The 18,506-nt window shown below is 37.3% G+C and overlaps 2 protein-coding genes across 2 annotated transcripts; one reads left to right on the plus strand and one right to left on the minus strand.

Annotated features, from left to right (window-relative positions):
• The first annotated feature begins 2,516 nt into the window (after positions 1 to 2,516).
• Positions 2,517 to 5,889, plus strand: LOC130968916 (inorganic phosphate transporter 2-1, chloroplastic). Its single transcript, XM_057894420.1, has 3 exons — positions 2,517 to 3,349; positions 4,080 to 4,271; positions 4,639 to 5,889. Exons 1-3 carry the CDS (start codon positions 2,660 to 2,662, stop codon positions 5,479 to 5,481), a joined length of 1,725 nt encoding a protein of 574 aa, XP_057750403.1. The 5' UTR covers positions 2,517 to 2,659; the 3' UTR covers positions 5,482 to 5,889.
• A 404-nt stretch (positions 5,890 to 6,293) lies between these two features.
• Positions 6,294 to 17,872, minus strand: LOC130967111 (uncharacterized). Its single transcript, XM_057891933.1, has 19 exons — positions 17,263 to 17,872; positions 17,047 to 17,089; positions 16,112 to 16,537; positions 15,220 to 15,536; positions 14,944 to 15,126; positions 14,688 to 14,870; positions 14,493 to 14,567; positions 14,335 to 14,401; positions 13,109 to 14,216; positions 12,977 to 13,033; positions 11,727 to 11,809; positions 11,447 to 11,572; positions 10,944 to 10,984; positions 9,691 to 10,043; positions 9,307 to 9,559; positions 8,495 to 9,232; positions 8,145 to 8,391; positions 7,617 to 8,028; positions 6,294 to 7,344 (listed from the first exon to the last, which is right to left on the minus strand). The coding sequence occupies exons 1-19, from the start codon at positions 17,677 to 17,679 to the stop codon at positions 6,447 to 6,449; spliced, it is 6,027 nt and encodes a 2,008-aa protein (XP_057747916.1). The 5' UTR covers positions 17,680 to 17,872; the 3' UTR covers positions 6,294 to 6,446.
• Positions 17,873 to 18,506: the final 634 nt, after the last annotated feature.

Consider the following 18,506-nt stretch of genomic DNA (forward strand, 5'->3'; position numbering starts at 1 on the left):
GCTGAGCTTTTGGACAATCCCGAATACAATGTAAAACCGATTCCTGGCTAGAAAGACATCTTGGACACCTATCCGATGACGACATTCCTCTTCTAAAGCGAAAACTTGCAGTAGGAAGAGCCTCCTTAAGACACAACCAAGCCAAAAACTTATGCTTTTCCGGAACAAGCTAACGCCAAAGCCAAAGCCAATTCTCCTGCTCCTCCCAACCAAACAGTTGCTTACACAACCACAAGTAACCATTGCGTGAGTTATAGACTTTGGCAGCAGACCCACTCCAATACCAACCCACTTCCAGACCTGCTTGTTCATCTGGATTGTAAGAGAGAATATTACCTTTCAGATTTTGAGATAAAGGAGAATAAAGAGTATCCAAATGCCACCTACCAACCGACCAAATATCTTGTATCCGGAGATTCGAATCAGAAATGTGAACATAATCCATCTCATTAGATAACCGTCCTTCTCTCCTCCAGCTAGAAAACCAAAAATTCTGGTTCAAATCTCCAATACACCAAGCAAACCCATCCTTCAACACTTCCCAAGCCTTGCAAAGACACCTCCAAATGAGAGAGTCCTTGTTCTTAGGATAACTAAAACAGTCATATAGAGATGATCGGTACTTGGCATCCAACAGTTGGACCCATAGCTTGTTTGGCTGCTGGAAAAAAGTCCAAACTAGCTTCCCAAGAAGAGCAATATTTACACAATAAGGATCTCTAATCCCCAAACCTCCATATTTTTTTGGAGTAACTAGTACCTTCCAACTAACAAGATTCAATCATCTTCCATCAACTTGTCCTTTCCAAAGAAAATTCCTCATCATAGACTCCAATTTACTAATAATTCCTTTGGAAAAAATAGAGACCTGCATCTGGTACGTGGGAATAGCAGCGGCAACAGAATTAACCAAGTAGAGTCTACCAGCCCGATTGAGTAAACTCCCTTTCCAGCTTGCTAGCCTACTCCGAACCTTATCCAGGACACCATTAAAATTAAGTAAATTATATTTAATCACATTACTTTCATTCTAAATAAATTTATTTTTTTTATAATTTTACACTTAAAGATTTTAGAATAATTTATTCTAAATAATTTTTTATTTTCTTTAAGTGTAAAATTATAAAAAAATAATTTTATTTAGAATGAAAGTAACGTGATTAAGTCTAATTTACTTAGATGTGATTAAAAAATAATTAAATACTATGTATAATAAAAAATTGATATTGTTGAAGGATAAAATTAAAATTTATTTCTATGTATCGTTTTTGTCCCCAACATTTTCGTTCTATTTAAATTCCTAACGTTTTAAAATCGTCTCAATTTTATTCCGCCGTCAATTCTGTTAACGGATTCCTAACGGCAGGATAACATTGAGCTAATTTTGAAATGTTAAAAATTTAAATAGGACGATTAAAATGTTAAGGACAACTTTAGGATTTACCCCTTGGAAACAAAAATAATACTTTATTTTTTTTAAATTTTTTTTGGTCTACAAATTCTTAGGTGTGACGTTGGAGCTTCCTTTTAGTTTTTGGTCCTCACTGCTCAGTGTATAAGCTTGCTCAATGTAAGCATATTGGATCTACGGAGGGTTATAAGCCCATTTACAATGGGGCAAAAGTGAAGAAGAGGCCCATTTACTAGAAAAATCATGTCTATTTTTTTTACCAAGTAATAAATATCATTAATTAACAAAAAAAACCTTAAAACCAACTTGAATTCACGAACTCACTCGTCCGCTTAAACGTCGAGAGTTTATGTATGTAATAGTTTTTTGGCCAATAACAGACCTACATAAGAAAAAAAGGTATATATGTAAAAAGTTTTAACATTTTAGATCGTGAAAGAAAGCTAATCGGAGAATAAGCTCATGTGAATTTAATACACGTATATGTTGATATGTATGTAATAAGAATTAATTATGTTGTCTGTATATTAAAATTAACTATTAAAATCAGTCAATAATATAAAATGTATATTTAAATACAAAATATATATTAAAAATAAGTTAAACAATACATATATTTAACATAAATATATAGCGAGTGATTTTAATAACTGATGTGAATGTACAAACAATATTTTTAAATAGAAACCAAAATAGATTGTTACTATAAGAAAAATAGCAGCATTAATATGAACAAACTGAACGCATTAATAAGGAATGTTAGACAATGATTACTAGACATATATGTATTTAACAAAAATGGCGATTCTTGATTGTATAGTGACAGTGATTTGTCACATGATCTGTGAACGTACGTAACCCGTGGATAAACATATAGCTTATCTCCCCTTATACTAACTTACAAATTTGATTTATTTAGAACTTGAAAGAATTGTCAATGCAAGTTCATGCGTAGACGTGTAACTCACTCGGACACACTTGCACTATTTGAGAGAGGATAATGGTTCCTTTTTCTAATTTCAAGTTTCAACCATAAACATTGATTTTTTTGTTGCTATATGGTCTAAGGATATATGGTTGCTGAGGAACAATCAACAATCACCACTCATTTTTTCCATTAACCAAACCAACATTATTCCCATCTTTCTTTCTTTCTTTTTTTCTTTCTTTCCTTCTCTCTTTCTTCAATCATGGCCAAGCTTCCTGAATAATCCAATTCAGATTATACTAGTTACTTACAAAGAAGACATGAATCTCTCAGCTTATCGCCTCTCTTCAACAAAATCTCCTTCTTTTCTTCCAAGAACTTGTTATCATACCAAAATAATCAACCCAACCAGTACTAACACTCTCCAACAAAAGCCTTCTTTCGCCATTCTCAGGTTCAAAGGAGCTTCAAATAATAGCAAACTCTCGGTGAACCCTTTCGCTACCTTATCATCTTTCGCAGAAGGGGAAGAAGAAGAAGAACTGAATGGTCAGCATTCAACAGCAACAGAGAACAAGGAAGAAAAAGTAACAGGTTTTGCACAAGCCTTCAACATTACTTCACGTACAGCTTCAGCTATCACAATATGCATGGCAATGGCTGCACTCACACTCCCACTCTTCATGGGATCTTTGGGACAAGCTTTGACCTTCAAGACCAAGCTTCTCTCTTACGCCTCTCTCCTCTTCGGATTCTACATGGCTTGGAACATTGGCGCCAATGATGTTGCCAATGCCATGGGCACTTCCGTCGGCTCTGGTGCCTTGACTCTCCGCCAGGCCGTGCTCACGGCCGCCGTCTTGGAATTCTCCGGGGCCCTCTTTATGGGGGCTCATGTCACAAGCACAATGCAGAAGGGAATTCTTGTCGCTAATGTATTCCATGGAAAGGATACTCTTCTCTTTGCTGGCTTGCTTTCTTCTCTTGCTGCTGCTGGTACTTGGTTACAGGTAAAAACTATAAATTTCATGCGCTTTCTTATCTCAATTCCAATAATTAATTAAATATACTATTATTTTCCTAATTGCAATTTGCAATATACAATGTAAATTGCAAACAAGTCCTTTTTTCTTTATTCAGTGTGATTGATAATGTGAATTTTTCCTAACATAGTACACTGTTTCTCCAGTTGTTTTACTTCAGCAACTAGAGTATTAAAGAATTATAAGTAGACAAAAGGGAAAGCTAATAACAAGATGGCTAGTGAAATTGTAGTTATCGAAACATCTGTTATTTGAATAACTCAGCTGGATTCAAACACCAAAGTCAATGAATCACTTTTAATAATCTTTTTGCTATTGGAAAGACATTGGTATAATGTCCCTTGAGTATAATTTGGTACCAACATATAAAGTGTGCGGCTACTTGATTATTTGTCTAGATTTTTTAGTGTAACATGTATGATATGTTCAATGCAGTTTGTCTCCTTTTTCTTTTTTCCCCCCTCAAGATTCACAATAGTGTTGCTGTAATCAGAAAGTTAACAAAGGATGAACAAAAAAAAAAAAATCAACATTAAAATTGATGATTATGTACTTTTAAACATAGTTTTGTTTATATTTACAACTATAAAATGAGCCTTTTTGACAGTTACTAAGGAAAAAGAACAGAACAGAATGATGTATGCAAAGAAGCAATGCATTTGAATAGGTATTTATGTTATGGTTTTGTGCAATGCAGATTGCATCATACTATGGTTGGCCAGTATCTACTACACATTGCATAGTGGGAGCAATGGTGGGGTTTGGTCTAGCCTATGGAGGCGCTGGAGCGGTTTTTTGGGGTTCGCTGGCGAGGGTGATTTCTTCTTGGGTTATCTCACCACTAGTGGGAGCAGCTGCGTCATTTCTTGTCTACAAATGCATCCGGAGGGTATGCTCTTTAATGCAACTTGCAAAACATTCAAGGTTTTAACTTCTGCTGATTTGGTTTCAATGATATATGATACTTCAGTAAAATTAATAATCAAAGTGTTAAGAAAAAAAAGCAGTAAAACATAAGGCTTTTATAGAGTAAGGCAGATAATTTACAACTAGGTTTAGACTACTCTATCTGTTTTACAATTATGACATGGGAAATAGATTTGATAGTCAGCACAGATTTATAAAACAATCTTAATAGTTGTGATTTGTGATCTCATGCTTCTACCAATTACAAAAACTTTTTAATTACAAAAAGGAGATCATGAATACTGCTATTTAAGGTCTCCAGAATCTTATGAAGTTATTTTGGCCTACAGTTTGTGTACAGTGCACCAAACCCAGGACAAGCAGCAGCAGCTGCAGCACCAATTGCTGTATTTCTTGGAGTAACTGCCATTTCCTTTATGGCATTCCCTCTTAGCCAGAGCATTCCTTTGGCTCTGGCACAGGCCTTAGCTTCCGGAGCGGCCGGTGCTTTTCTTGTCTACAGAATCATCAGAAGACAACTTGGACATCTTCTTGCCAAGTCAAACACCCAAGAAGAACATCCTGAGAACAAAGAAGACACTACTGTCCACCAAAACATAGGAGGATTACTATCTGATGTTGCAGGTCCAAAGGGTACTCAACTGGAAATAGTTTATGGTGTATTCGGCTATATGCAGGTCCTCTCAGCATGCTTCATGTCGTTTGCTCATGGTGGCAATGATGTCTCCAATGCCATAGGTCCATTGGCAGGTGCACTAGCTATCCTTCAAGGTGCTGCCAAAGGAGGCACTGCTACTGAGATTGTTATTCCAATCGATGTTCTTGCTTGGGGAGGATTTGGAATCGTCGCGGGGCTAATGATGTGGGGTTATAGAGTGATAGCAACAATTGGGAAGAAGATAACAGAACTCACACCAACAAGAGGTTTTGCTGCTGAGTTTGCTGCAGCTTCTGTTGTTCTGTTTGCTTCAAGATTGGGGCTACCAATCTCAGCAACACACACTCTTGTAGGTGCAGTTATGGGGGTTGGGTTCGCCAGGGGTCTCAACAATGTGAGAGCAGAAACTGTGAAGGAGATTGTGGCTTCTTGGGCAGTTACTATTCCGGTTGGCGCTGCGCTATCTGTGTTATACACATGGATCTTGACTAAGATTTTGGCCTATATTTTATGAGTTGAGTTCAAAGATGTGAAGAGTAGCTTGTGTTTTTGAGATCAATAAATTCATCTTAGTTGTGCCGACTTTCACATGATTTTTTTTTGTGGTATGGATTGGAGATGAGGATTGATGTGGCAGCACAGGCACATTGGGGTAGGTTCTTAACTAAGTTGGTGAGGGATGAATCTTTTATGTTTGGATCCTAAGCCAAGCCTGTGATTAGTTATGCTGATTTCCCATCAGAGATGAACTTACCAAGATAATGTGAGTGACAAGTTGTCTTAGTAGGTTCTTGTTACAACTACAGGTTAAAATCAAAGCTTCAGCACAAGTATTGGAAAATACATTATATCTGTACTTAATAGATTCACATTAACATTTTTTTCTTCAGTCTATTTCTGTTTATTCGATTGTGTTTCTAGACTTCTTGATGTTATGAAAATTTTGCAAGAGTAGTAAATCAGGCAAGTAGAGCTGAAGTATGAGATGAGCTTTTTTAAGAAGAAAGAAAATTTGTTGAAGATAAACAATGCAGTGAATCCCAAAGTAGTAACCAGTAACATCTAAAGCGATGTAAAAAATTGTCCGGTTCAAATTTGGCATTGTATATCCATATTCCATGCAAGAAAATAAAGATAAATTTGAATATTAACATTGGGTTGTGAGAGAGATATCTGAATTCAAAAAGTAGCAGCTGAGGCATTGTTATTCCAAAATTGATTCTACATTTTTACCAGTATTTTCATGTAAATTGCACTACACATCTCCCTCATTTCTAATAAAGTTTCTATCTTATGCATAAGTAAACAGTTTTACAAATACAAGGATGGAGATGAGTTTTAATTTTATTAAGAAGATGTAGCAGGACCTATTAGAAATCAGATCCGTGAGATGAAATCAGTAATGAGTGGCAGGCAAGGCATAATACCATACCAGAATAGGGAGTTACACAAAAGAAAAAGTAAAACCTTAGCAAAATATCATGGTGATAGCTCTTTCACACTTGGGAGGCTTGGTTGCCATCCCATACTTCTATATGATCTTCCCTTTGGGAGAGGTGGCACAAAAGGACTCCTCCCCTTTAGCCCTTTTTGTCTCGAACAAGGTCTCGCCGATCTCTTCTCCTTAGGGACATAGAAGTCCCTTGCAGAGGAAAAAAGAGACTGTTCTTCCTCATCTCCACCTAGAGATCCATCCACCATTGTGTCCACTATCTCTTCCTCATCATCAACTAGTCCATTTGCCACTTTGGCTTGCCCTTTGTTGCATTTTCCACTTGGAGACAAAATTGTCTTTGTTTCCAACCTCTTTTGGCCTGCAAATCCATTTGGCATTTTCATGTTGCCATTCTCCTTGGTGAATGTGATCTCATCATGTGTCTTTCGTCCGGCTACTCCATTCTGAGCTTTGAGTTTGTGTCCACTTGGGGACCTGGCCTTTTTGTCCATCTTTTCAACCGCCGCCACCCCATTCGGCCTACTGGTTTTGCCTTGCGCCGGAAACTTGCGTTTGAGCTTGTCCACATCCTTGAAAGAGATTAGGATGTACTTGTGACCAGGCTGCAAAACCTCTCCTTCATTGAGCACTGCATTGTGAGGATCCTTGAAGACTTGTGGCAGCGCAATACACATCCCATGATGCTTTCTCATCAACTTTGACACCGGAACTGCATGTTTGTACAGATCCTTTTGTCCACCTACATGCTTTATCTTCACAAATAACTCACTTGATCTTGAGCTTAGCTCTGAGGAAGCCTTGCTTCCTTTGGCCTTGTTTTTCTTCTTGTAATCTTTCTTAGTCTCCTCTACCAGGCCTAACTTGTGAACAACACGCTTCAGCATAGCCTGCAACCGAAAGTTTTGCAGCCTATCCGATCCAACATGGTAATTTGGGAGATGATGTTAGGTAGCGGAAGAGCGAAAGCAAAGAAAATGGCATTTATAGTATGATTTACCACCAAATATCATCTTGTTTTCAACGGCCGGCTATGAAGCAGTGATGAAACCAAGGCATTCAAAATTCACAAACAAAATTGAGGCATGGCTTTTAGCTCTGTCTTCTTGGATGAGAACAAAAATTGTCTCTAGATTAGATAAGAAGGAATTGGATTGGTTCATCAAAATTAACTTCATGGTTTTATAGTGTGCCAGCTCTGCAGGCACATCCTTGTGCCAGAGTCATACTCCCACAAACCTGACATGACTTGGCGCTCAAGCTTCTTCAACCTCCCACTGATCCAGTTGTTGTGGATAATGAAGCATCCTTTCTTCAAACATGCTGCACTCACATTCTTCTTCTGCCACAGATCTTGGTATGCACCATTTGGAAAAAGGTCTCTATCTAAGAAATATACTGTCATGTTTGTTTCGGATTCAACACATCGATTATCATCGACACGGTTGGATCCTCCTGTTCCACACAGCATGTCATAGAAGCTTGGCTGCTCAGATAAGCTTGAAGTTTGTGCATGACTCACCACTTTCTCCATTGCAGCAATGGTTTGACCATCAGAGTGAGCATAATAGAAGCCAGAGTTCAAGCGTCTTGGAAGGTTTATTGGTCCTGCATAAGCAAAAACAGAAGATCATTTTTAAAACATATTAGAAAAATTGAAAAAATCTTTATGCATTCTTGTTACTTGACTCTTTTATTTTCGAGTGAGATTGAAGAATAAGCACCTTTTTTATTGAATTCATCAGACTGTGCAGCAAGAACAGCAGGACCAAAAGATTGAAGCAAGGGAAGTGGGTTTTTGAACCAATATGTATCCACATCACTAAGAAGAACATTGTAACCTAGCTTGAGTATCTTTAAGACCATTCTTGACTTCACTTTTGTCACCCTCTGGAAGCACTTTGTTCCAAAGTGACAGTCATCAAAACTAATATTACTTGGTGCTAATGGATCTTTGAAAACTGGAATTCCCTATGGTAACCGAAAGCATGGCAAGGGAAAGAGAAAATTTGCATTCAGATACAAAAGTACTACTTTGAAATATAAATTTTTCAGGCAGAAAATCAACACACACCTGCAAGATGGAGAATTGATAAGTTTCCTGATCTAGAGCACAAACAATGAAGTTTTCAATGGACAGTTTTCGCAATCTGCAAACCCAACTCATCAGCATATCCTTATAGCTAAATCCAGCAGTTGTGAGAACAATGGTTTTGGTTTCGTCCGCCGAGATAGAAAGGAGTGATTCTAAAGAGAAAGGAATCTCCAGAGGCTCTGAAGTTTTCATTTGACCCTTTAGAGAGCAATCCAATATTCTGATGATCTGTGATTTCAGACAAGCAATGCAATGCATGGTGTTTTTCTCTAACCAAGAAGAGAAAATATTTTCCTTCCACAAGTTCATCTTTCTATTGTGTCCAATCGGATAAACAATGTTCTTATTAGTGTCAAGAATAATGTATTGTTTATAACACTTGAAAAGTTTGGGAATGCTAGAATAATTGGCTTCACTGAAGAAGAATGAGCCATAATGTGCACCTAAATGAGAATTTCCAATGTACTCCCATTCCCTATTTTCAATATCCTGGTCACCATTCAGATGGAAACTTGTGATGGTCAAAGTAGCATCAAACACAAATCTGAACTCAGATGACATTGCTTCATGAATAAGCCAATTGTTGTGTATACCCTTATTGTACAAGAAAGGAGGAAGAACTCCATTATGTAGAGGCGCATCATTGTTGTTCCATGCAATGATCATGCTTGTGTAGCATTGATTCCCCTGCCAATTCTGCTGAAGCATTTTCTGCATCTGAAAGAACAAGCAAAATTGGATATAGTATGTTCAACGAGTTTGTTGATCAATCATTTATTAACTTTTGTTACCTCATGGATCTTCACATGTTCCCCATTGTCTAGTAGCCAATGTTTCCCAGAATTGTCCAAATGAAATGGGAAGTGAGACACATTTTGTGATGAAGCAACTAGAAGCCAATCATGGTCAAGTTCATAAGCATGGTTTAAGGTGGAGATGAATCCGGAAAGGATAACAGTTTCAGGATCAACAATGGCATATATGTCTGATGTGAATGAGTGTGATCTTGCAATCATGGAATGAAGAAAAGGTGTACCAAGGAAGCTGGAAACATAAATGAACAAACATGGATTAGAGGCCAAAATGAAGGAATGTGGTCCAAGAGTATGCAAATATTTCGCCTAAGCAATCAATATCAATTCATAAATACTATAGTTCAAAGTTAACAAACATACGTGAAATCAATGTTGGTATCAACCAAAACCCGGGAGCCAAAAGCTCCAGAAAAAGAAGCAACAGAAGGATCCTTGCTGAACAAAACAACACCAACATTTGGAGATAGAGCAAGCCATGATTGAACAGCCAGTGACTGCTTTGTCCCAGTGGAGCCCTTAAAAGGCTTAGGAGCAGTGAATATGGTAATCCTCAAACCTGTTGAATCCGATGCGACATTGTTGTTGAGCTTGGGGATAGTGATTCTGCTGTGATCCTTATTGTGCAAAGGTAGCCTCTGAGTAACATAGAGAGAAAGACCAATCAAGACTAACCCAGATAGCCAAATTGACCAGAGCTCCACCTTAAAAGATTCCTGCCAAGTCAAAAAAATAACACAACATTGACATGTTAGAAAGTAAAATGAAGGACATGCTATGACATAGAAGAATGCAATTCAAGTAACAGAAGAAAAAGAACCTTCATGGTTTGTGTTGTGTTAGGACGAAACTTTGTGATGGTTGTGTTCTGCCAAGTCTTATTGAAAAAGAGAGAGTGGTGCTTTAACTAAAGGAAACAAAGAAAGAAATTGCAAGCGTAACAAACCCACTAATAACACATGTGAAGTTTGACGTGACAAGCACGTTAATTTGGATGATAACAAATGAATTAATATATTGAATTTGGATACAAGAGTTTAAGCTACCAGCTGGTCAAAGGTCAAAGCCGATATTATTTATATGTGAACAAGTTTCAAGAGTATCATAAGTTGCAAGTATTCTGCGTTACGAAATCACGATAGTAGGGGGCATGGCATGTGAATTCTTAAAATTCACTTCAAATTAGCTCATCACCTAGGCAATCTAGGTCTTAAGAAATATAACCGAACAAGCAACCTTTATTTTAGTGATTGTGAGTGGTGACACTTTCATTTCATGCGAAGGAAAATATGAAAAAACGGTCTGTTTATTTTATTCTTGACTTTTGAAATTAATTTCTCAGGCTACACTAACAAAATAGTTCCATTTTAAATTTGTCAAGCGTCTATTATTTTGTAATTTCCTTTTAATGATTTGTTACCGTTTAGAAAAATGAAAGCTTAAATTTCATTCTGCCAAACAAGAAGGCCTTCTAGTTACATTTTTTAAACATGTCCTAAGCAAAGCTTATTAATTATTATGCTTTTTTTCTTATTAATTCGAAAGAAAAATATAGTCTAATTTTGATATGGAAATAGTATCTTCCAAATCGTATTTCACTTTTTATATCTCAGAACACTTGCAAGAATAAACATTTCAATGACATAATAAAGCATCACTGTCATTTTAAACCGATTAAATGAAATAGAATAAAAATAATTTGACACTAAATACTTAGAATAACAATTTGCAGGAATATAAAGTAAGAAAACTAACATCAAGAGCAAATCAAATTAATGAATAAATTATCTGAAACATTCAGGCTTCAGCCACCACATCGGGCAGCATCGGAACACATTCTAATCTATCGGATATTTATGTAAGAATTAGACATTGAGAGAGGAGGGGGGCTAAATAGTAAATACATACCAGAAATCTAGTTGAGGACACAGCTATGATTTCCTGTTTTTCCTTTTTACATGAAGAAACATTACAACACATATCCATATGTAGCCCAGTCTAACTACTCTTCTCAAAGAACAGTGACAAACCAGGATTCAAACCTACAAAAATGGGACAACACGTGTCCTCTCCCAAATATCCTCATCAAGAGTCCTTGCAAATAGCAAACATCACAAACTTCGCTCTGAACACTTCAAATTTATGTTTCTCTTGCTTGGGCCTGTAGATGTAATGCCAATCATCTTTTCACCCTGGCATTCATCTTTGCCGCCGAACAGGTGATCTGGATCTTGACCTCCTTCCTCTGCATGAAAAGCGCACACAGTAAATATACAAAGCAGCATTGTAAAGTAAACATGAAGAAGCTTGACAAATTCACCTGAGTTATTTATTCTTATATGATGATGGAAGTTTTTGTCTCAAAAACATAAAATCTTAATCTTGAAAAACTTATATGCCAACAAACCTGGAATTATCAAGAGAAGAGTAGGGAGAATGCCTGCGCTGAGAACGCTTGCTATAAGGAGACCGCGAAACTTGTCTAAAAATGAAACCACCGTACTGACTTGGTGAGTTAAAAGTGAATGTGTTTATCATAAAAATGTACTCAACCTGGTAGTGTCACAACCCCATTGGGAGTAGCCTATAACCATTAAATCTTTTTTCTGTAACTTCTGAATAAAATTAAAAGATACAATCAAAAGTTTACCAGATCTTAGAACCTCAATAATAACTAAAAATCTACCAACAACATACTTCTCTATCCTGATTAGATGCAGGGGATAAAGTCCTTAATAACCACATGCAAATAAATGCTACATTGTACATAAAACTAAGGGTTTTCTAGCATTTCTGTCAGTGATCATTGGCGGATAAATAGAAATAACATGCAGACTACACTAATCCATAAATACAAAAAAGATTATATTTACTAAACAATAAACCAACTGAATGTTAAGTATGAGCTTCAGAATCCTAAAACTCAACACAAATGTCAAGCCTAAATTTGATCAAACGAATAAAATAACTAGCCTATGGTACACAACAAATTATAACATCAATTTCAGAACTTCAGTAAATGTAATCTCATAAGTTCCCCAGCAAATGCATACTAATGATAGAAACATTTATCTATGTACATATATACCATAACAAAAATATAAACAACCAGAATATTTTATCACCAATAGAAGTAAATAAATGATTACACATGAAACTTGGCAAATGACCAAAGTTGAAATCCATAAACAGTGCATAAATAAGTAGTACAATCAAAAGTAAAGGTAGTATGCTGATTTGTGAATGTATAATGTTCCAATTTTGCTAAACTGATAATTATTAGTGAACGGTGGTAATATACAACTTTCTGGTCTTTATGATGTCAACAGAATCCTTCATCACAAAATTATGGGATGCAGTTAATCTGCAGGCCGTAAAAAAACTGACCCAGATATAAAACATTAAATGCACAAAAGTGGATAGTTTCATGGCAACTCATACACAGATGCACAGAAAGTATAAGAATGGCAATACAACAAATAGACTACTTTAGACCAAATTTTAGCACCATCAGTTAAGTAAAGCTGTTTGTCGAACCACCACGATTCTATAAGAAACACAGAAGAAAAAAAGAAAACAAAAAAGAAAGAAGCGCGAGAAGAAAAGTAAAAGAGCATTCCCCGAGTTAAATGTGAATATAAAATAATACCTTCTCTTAGACCTGACTGGAGATGGTGATAAGTCCCGTCTTCTTGAATGTGGCTTCCTGCAATATAAAAAACGAGATGAGGCAACATGTGATAACAAGCTAAACAAGGTTTCAATGGAATCTGTTCTAAACCTTTTTGAGCCATCTGAACCTTCACCGCTTGAAACACCAGAATGATTAACAGCATGGTCCCTGCTGGTTCTGCCTCTACTGCCTACTGAAGATGAACGTCGTCTTTTGTGCCTATCAGGGTTGCTTGCATCTTTTTGCCTAGATTTATGCTCCCCCTTATCCTTTGTATGTCCCCTTCTCCGGCTAGTATCTTCAAAGCCACTACTTCTATGGGGCTTGTCTGCTTCCTTCTTATCATCCTTGACATCATGAGAGGACTTTTTCCTCGACTCTGATTCCTTTGCCTTCTCTCCATGCCGTAAATTGAGCTCCTTTCTTTCTTTTGCCTCACTGTTGTAATCTCTTTTTTCCTTTCTCCCGTGTTTCTCATCCTTTCTTCTATGGATCTCATCACTTTTTTCATCTGTCCCAGTCTTGTTAACATGTACCTCCTTAACAGACTCCTTTTCAGAACTCCTATCATGTCGGTCATTTTTCTCTGATCTTCTTTTGCCTTCCCTAACTGGATTATCATCTACTGCTTTCTCCACGGCAGCATTCTTTCCAGGCAATTCAGATTTTGGTAACCCTGAAGAATCTTTAGAACTAAGACCATTAAATCCATTGTGGCTTCTTTCCAAGGCTTCAGTCCACCTATTATCTTTAGAATTCGAATTATCCAATTCTCTGGGCACCTTATTACCCTGCAACTGATCAGTAGCAGCCCCGTTGCTAGTTCTGGGTTGTAATGAGCCGGTTTTGACCGGCTTATCCTCTAATTTTGTTTGACTTCTTCCATGCTCTTCAAGTTGAGAGCTGCTATTAACAGGGAAATTATTTGTATCTTCCAAACTTTTCTTGAGCCTTGACCGATTAGTAGCATCTTTTGAAGGAGTTGGCACACTGGAACTCTCAATTTCATCATCTCCATCATCAGCATCAGAACCATAATTTCCAAGACCTAAAACATCTCCAGGAGAACTGGAATTAGATTTTTCAATGGCAACATCATTCTCGAACTCCTTTGCTTTGACTGGAACTAGAACCTTTGCAGATGCCTTAGGAACTTGAACTGATGATGGTGGAGATGCTGATGGCTTATGGTTTGAAGTGGCACCATTATGACCCACTGCATACAAAAAATTTAAAACTTACATATTAAATTTACTAGACCATGAAGTTGGCAAATAATCATTTGTATAGATATATATTTAAAAGGAGAAAAATAGAGCGCATCACACTATCACCTTCAGCAGTCAGACCATCTTCATCAAGAACTTTTGTTGCAATTTCATCAAATAATTCATCAGTAACCTAACAAGAAGATTCAATTAGAACTACCATAAACTACTATTCTGCTACCTAGATAGATTTTAAATGACAGTAATTTACTTATTAAACTAACCTTTAAAAGAACTTCCGTAAGAACTCTCTTTATTTCTAGGTTGATTGCTGCAGTTCTAGCTGCTTCAGCAAGATCCTACATATTGAACACATTAGATCAAATTTGATGAGAATAATGTTCATGTAAATAACAAAACAGAAAGAATATGAAGGGAATCATTCTGTAGAAGCAAACTGCAATGGCAGAGAATGGAACCTCTTCATCCTCCTCCTCATCTGATCTAGAGGAATCAATGCTCTTGCTATCTGTCTCATCACCCTTTGCATACGTTTTACCAATGCCATCGTCCACAGATGTTTCCGCTTTTGGGTGCTCTGCAGAAGGAGCAGCAATGACTGTTTTCTTTATTTCCTCTCTAAGCCAGTTAGGGACTGAAGCCTGAAAAATAACAACAAAATGAGGTTTGATGATGCATATATTGTCCAAGAAGTAACCTATGCAATATAGTTACCTTCTTTGGACGTTCTGGAACACCATATGGATCAGCAGAGAAAGCTGCTGTAGGGTGAACTGCAGCTCCTGTGCTAAGAGCAAAGGGTGCACTAGTTGGGGGAATTGCTGGAGGTAGTCCAGGTCCTGGAAACCTTCCAAATGGTGGTGCCACATGACCAGGACCAGAAATAGAAGGATCATGCTGTTAAAATTACCCGAGTGTCAGGCTATGTACATTCAAATGAATACATATATGTATCTATGTAAGTAGCAAAAATGGTGACAAAATTAAGACCTGTGGCCCAGAGGCAAGAATTGCAGGTATTGGTGCATAACCACCGGCAGGGGCCACTGGAGCAGCCCAGTTGTTCATAGAAGTACCCGAATCATGATGACTATAAGTCGACTGCATTTGCAGGTCACTATCATGACTAAACCTAGGTGCAAAGTCTAAAGGTTGATCAGCAAGACTGATAGCAGGGTCCACTGAATTGCTGCCAGGTGCAAAGGTTGCTTGGAGAGGAGGTTGCACATGCTGTTGTTCTTGTGATGAGGAAACCGGTGGTGGGAACATTGTGTATGATTGTTGAATATGCTCAGCAGCCTCCTTACCTGTATATTAATATCCAGGTTACAACAATGGCAACAACAGCACTTTTCACACTATGTGAGTTCAGCTATATGAGTCAAGCAAATATAGTTTACAAATAGGATTCAAGTTGTTTCACGATGGAGACGGTTTCCAAGGAGAGTCTTGAAGCAGTTTTGATAGTTTTCTTTTTGGTCATCTCTTCGGATTCTGATGGTTTTGAATTTTGCTGCAGCCATTTTTACCCTTTTCTAAACTTTCGGTATCGGTGGTTTTTGGAATTGGGTTTCTACGTGTACCTTACCCTCTCTTGTATTTATTCTTATAATTATTGATATTTCTTTTTCTATTAAAAAGAAACTTATAAACCCATATTAGTTGTCTATAACAAAATAATTGCAATAGGCTGATCACATATCTCGCTTTAAAAGTTAGGAAGGATGGGGTTGAAAAGGATCTTTCTTTGAAGCAAAATGTAACAGGTTCACATCACATGTACTTCAGTATAGGGAAATGTTAGAGAATCATCTACAAGCCATTTCCACAGTATGTGAACAAAGCTTCACTGGCAATTTCAACATGCTAAATAAATAATTACCTGTAACAGAACTATAACTAGAAGGTACCTCCTGCTGATGAACTGATGGATTTGTAGGCAAGTTTCCCTGTTCAAATGAAACTGTTGGATCTCCAGTGTTGGTTCCATCTCTAGCACCATATGAATGTCCATCTGAAGTATATGAGGTCTCCAAACTGATAGATGCAGCATCCTGGGAATGTCCTGAGAGCCGTTGTGCAGATGCATCCAAGTAGGAAAATTGCTGATAGGTTGATGATGGATGGGACTGGTTTTGAACATCGGTATAGCGTGAGTCAGCAGATTGCTGATACTGGTCATGATAATGGTTTTGCTCTTGCACTCTTCCAGCAGGTGAAAAGTGTGACTGTGGATGCTGACTTTCCATAGTAGACTTAGCAGCCCATGCTCTGGCCTTAGCAGCCCAATCTTCTTCATTATTTTGGGCTATTATTGCATAATTATTATTATTATTTAAGCAAAGATATACAAATTGGAAATTCAAAATAGGAGGGGGATAGAGAGAAAGAAAGAAAAGGAAAGCAAGTTTCCAAAAGGCAAAATGGTGGCATGCAATGGCACACATGAGTCGAGGGAAAATAAAAGAGAGATGCTACATTGTTATCATTTAAATGACTAAATGCAAGCCAGTTATTGTTGGTTACAAACTATAGACGAAATTTTGATCAAGACATCTGTTCTCATCTAGAGCGAAATTCAGTGCCAACTCAAAACTCGCCGTAGTCTTATGGTTACAAACAAAATTAAGGCCACAAGATGCTGAAATATCTAGTAACAACACCCAAAAACCGGCACAACATTGCATGCAAATGCTTGCCTCTCAATTCAAAAACGTTTCAGATCCCTACTTTTCCACTGAAGATTTAAACAAACAATATATAAACTCTTTTTTAAAAAAATTGATCCTCGAATAAAAAGTACAACAACTAACTAACCAGGATAACCTTGGTTGGCAGGCCAGCTTGGGTTGCTCCATTCCTACAAAAAGTAAGAAATTAAAAAATGAATGAATTAAAACAAAAGAAAGTGTAGAACCAGCTATCAACTAATTAAACTTCAGAATAATCAAAGTAGAAATAAGCCCTAGCCAACAACCAAGAAGAAACAAAACACCAATACTGAGAGAGGGAAAAATACGGTAGAATTTTCACCTGATGATAGGGCTGCTGAGAAACGTGGGAGTGAGGGGTGAACTGAGGAGGAGGAGGAGGAGGAGCGTGAGAACGAGCGTGGGGAAGGGGAGGAGGTGGAGGCGGAGGAGCATGGAACTGGCTGGGATGGTAAGGGTAAGGGTTCGACGAAGGAGGAGGTGGAGGATACGATGCCGCCGGCGGATAATGCTCGGCGTGTTGCGGCTGCGGAGGCTGAGGCCACTGCGGCGGAGGGGAGGGGGTCTGAGAAGGGTGGTGGTACTGGAATTGAGAGGAGTACCATGGTGCTTGGGGAGGTGCAGGCTGACGCGGCGGGAGCGGCGGGAGCGGCGGCGGAGGCATCTGGTGGAAGTGGTGGTGGGGATCAGGCGGGTGGGGAGGCCTGATGTAGCCGTGGGACTGCTGGAAGGAATCCATGAGGAGAGCGGGGATTTGGGAGAAATGGCGCGTATAAGGTTCCAGAAAATTAGAGAAGCTCCGATTTGGATTGTGATAGGGTTTTGGTTTCGATCGCAAGAGACGAGAAGACGAAGAAGAAGAAAGTCTTGGATGAAATTGGAAGAGGGTTCAGCCACTCCCCGTGAGGACCAGCGCTTCCGAACATAAACCTTTCGCTTACTCTCTCTCCTTCTAGTAGCAAAATAAAAATAAAAAGAGGAAAAAAAAAAAACAAACAAACCCCTTGCTTTTTATCTTAAACATAAATAAATTTGTTGACGATTAAAAATATAAAAATATTTTTTATTTTTAAATTTTTTATATCTCATTTTATTCATATTGTTTAAAAAATTGTAATCTTTTTTATTTCATTTAAAACTAATTGAGTTTTAATTAATTACATTTTAATTTAAAGCCTTATATTTTTAGAATTTTTAATATTAAAATTTTAATATTTAAATCTGTATATAAAATTAGGAATATAATATAACTTCTTACAAATGTATAAACTCTTAAAATGTATCAAAAAATACCTCTTAAGTTTATAAGAATTATAAAGGCTTATATAGTTATAAATACTATCTAAGTCATAATCATGGTTCTAAAAAATTGGATTGAATCGACTTGTCAGATCAGTCTAATCAAAAATCGAACATCTTTATAATTTGGCTTAAAGGAAAAAAAATCACAAATCTAAAATTTATACGTAGATCACTGAACTATTCGGTTAAATTGAACTAGGACCCAACCGATTTTACCTAAATTGTGCCGTTTTGAAGTTTAATGAAAAAAAAACATTTGAAGCT

The sequence above is a fragment of the Arachis stenosperma genome, chromosome 3 (assembly GCF_014773155.1).
Source record: "Arachis stenosperma cultivar V10309 chromosome 3, arast.V10309.gnm1.PFL2, whole genome shotgun sequence".
NCBI lineage: Eukaryota > Viridiplantae > Streptophyta > Magnoliopsida > Fabales > Fabaceae > Arachis > Arachis stenosperma.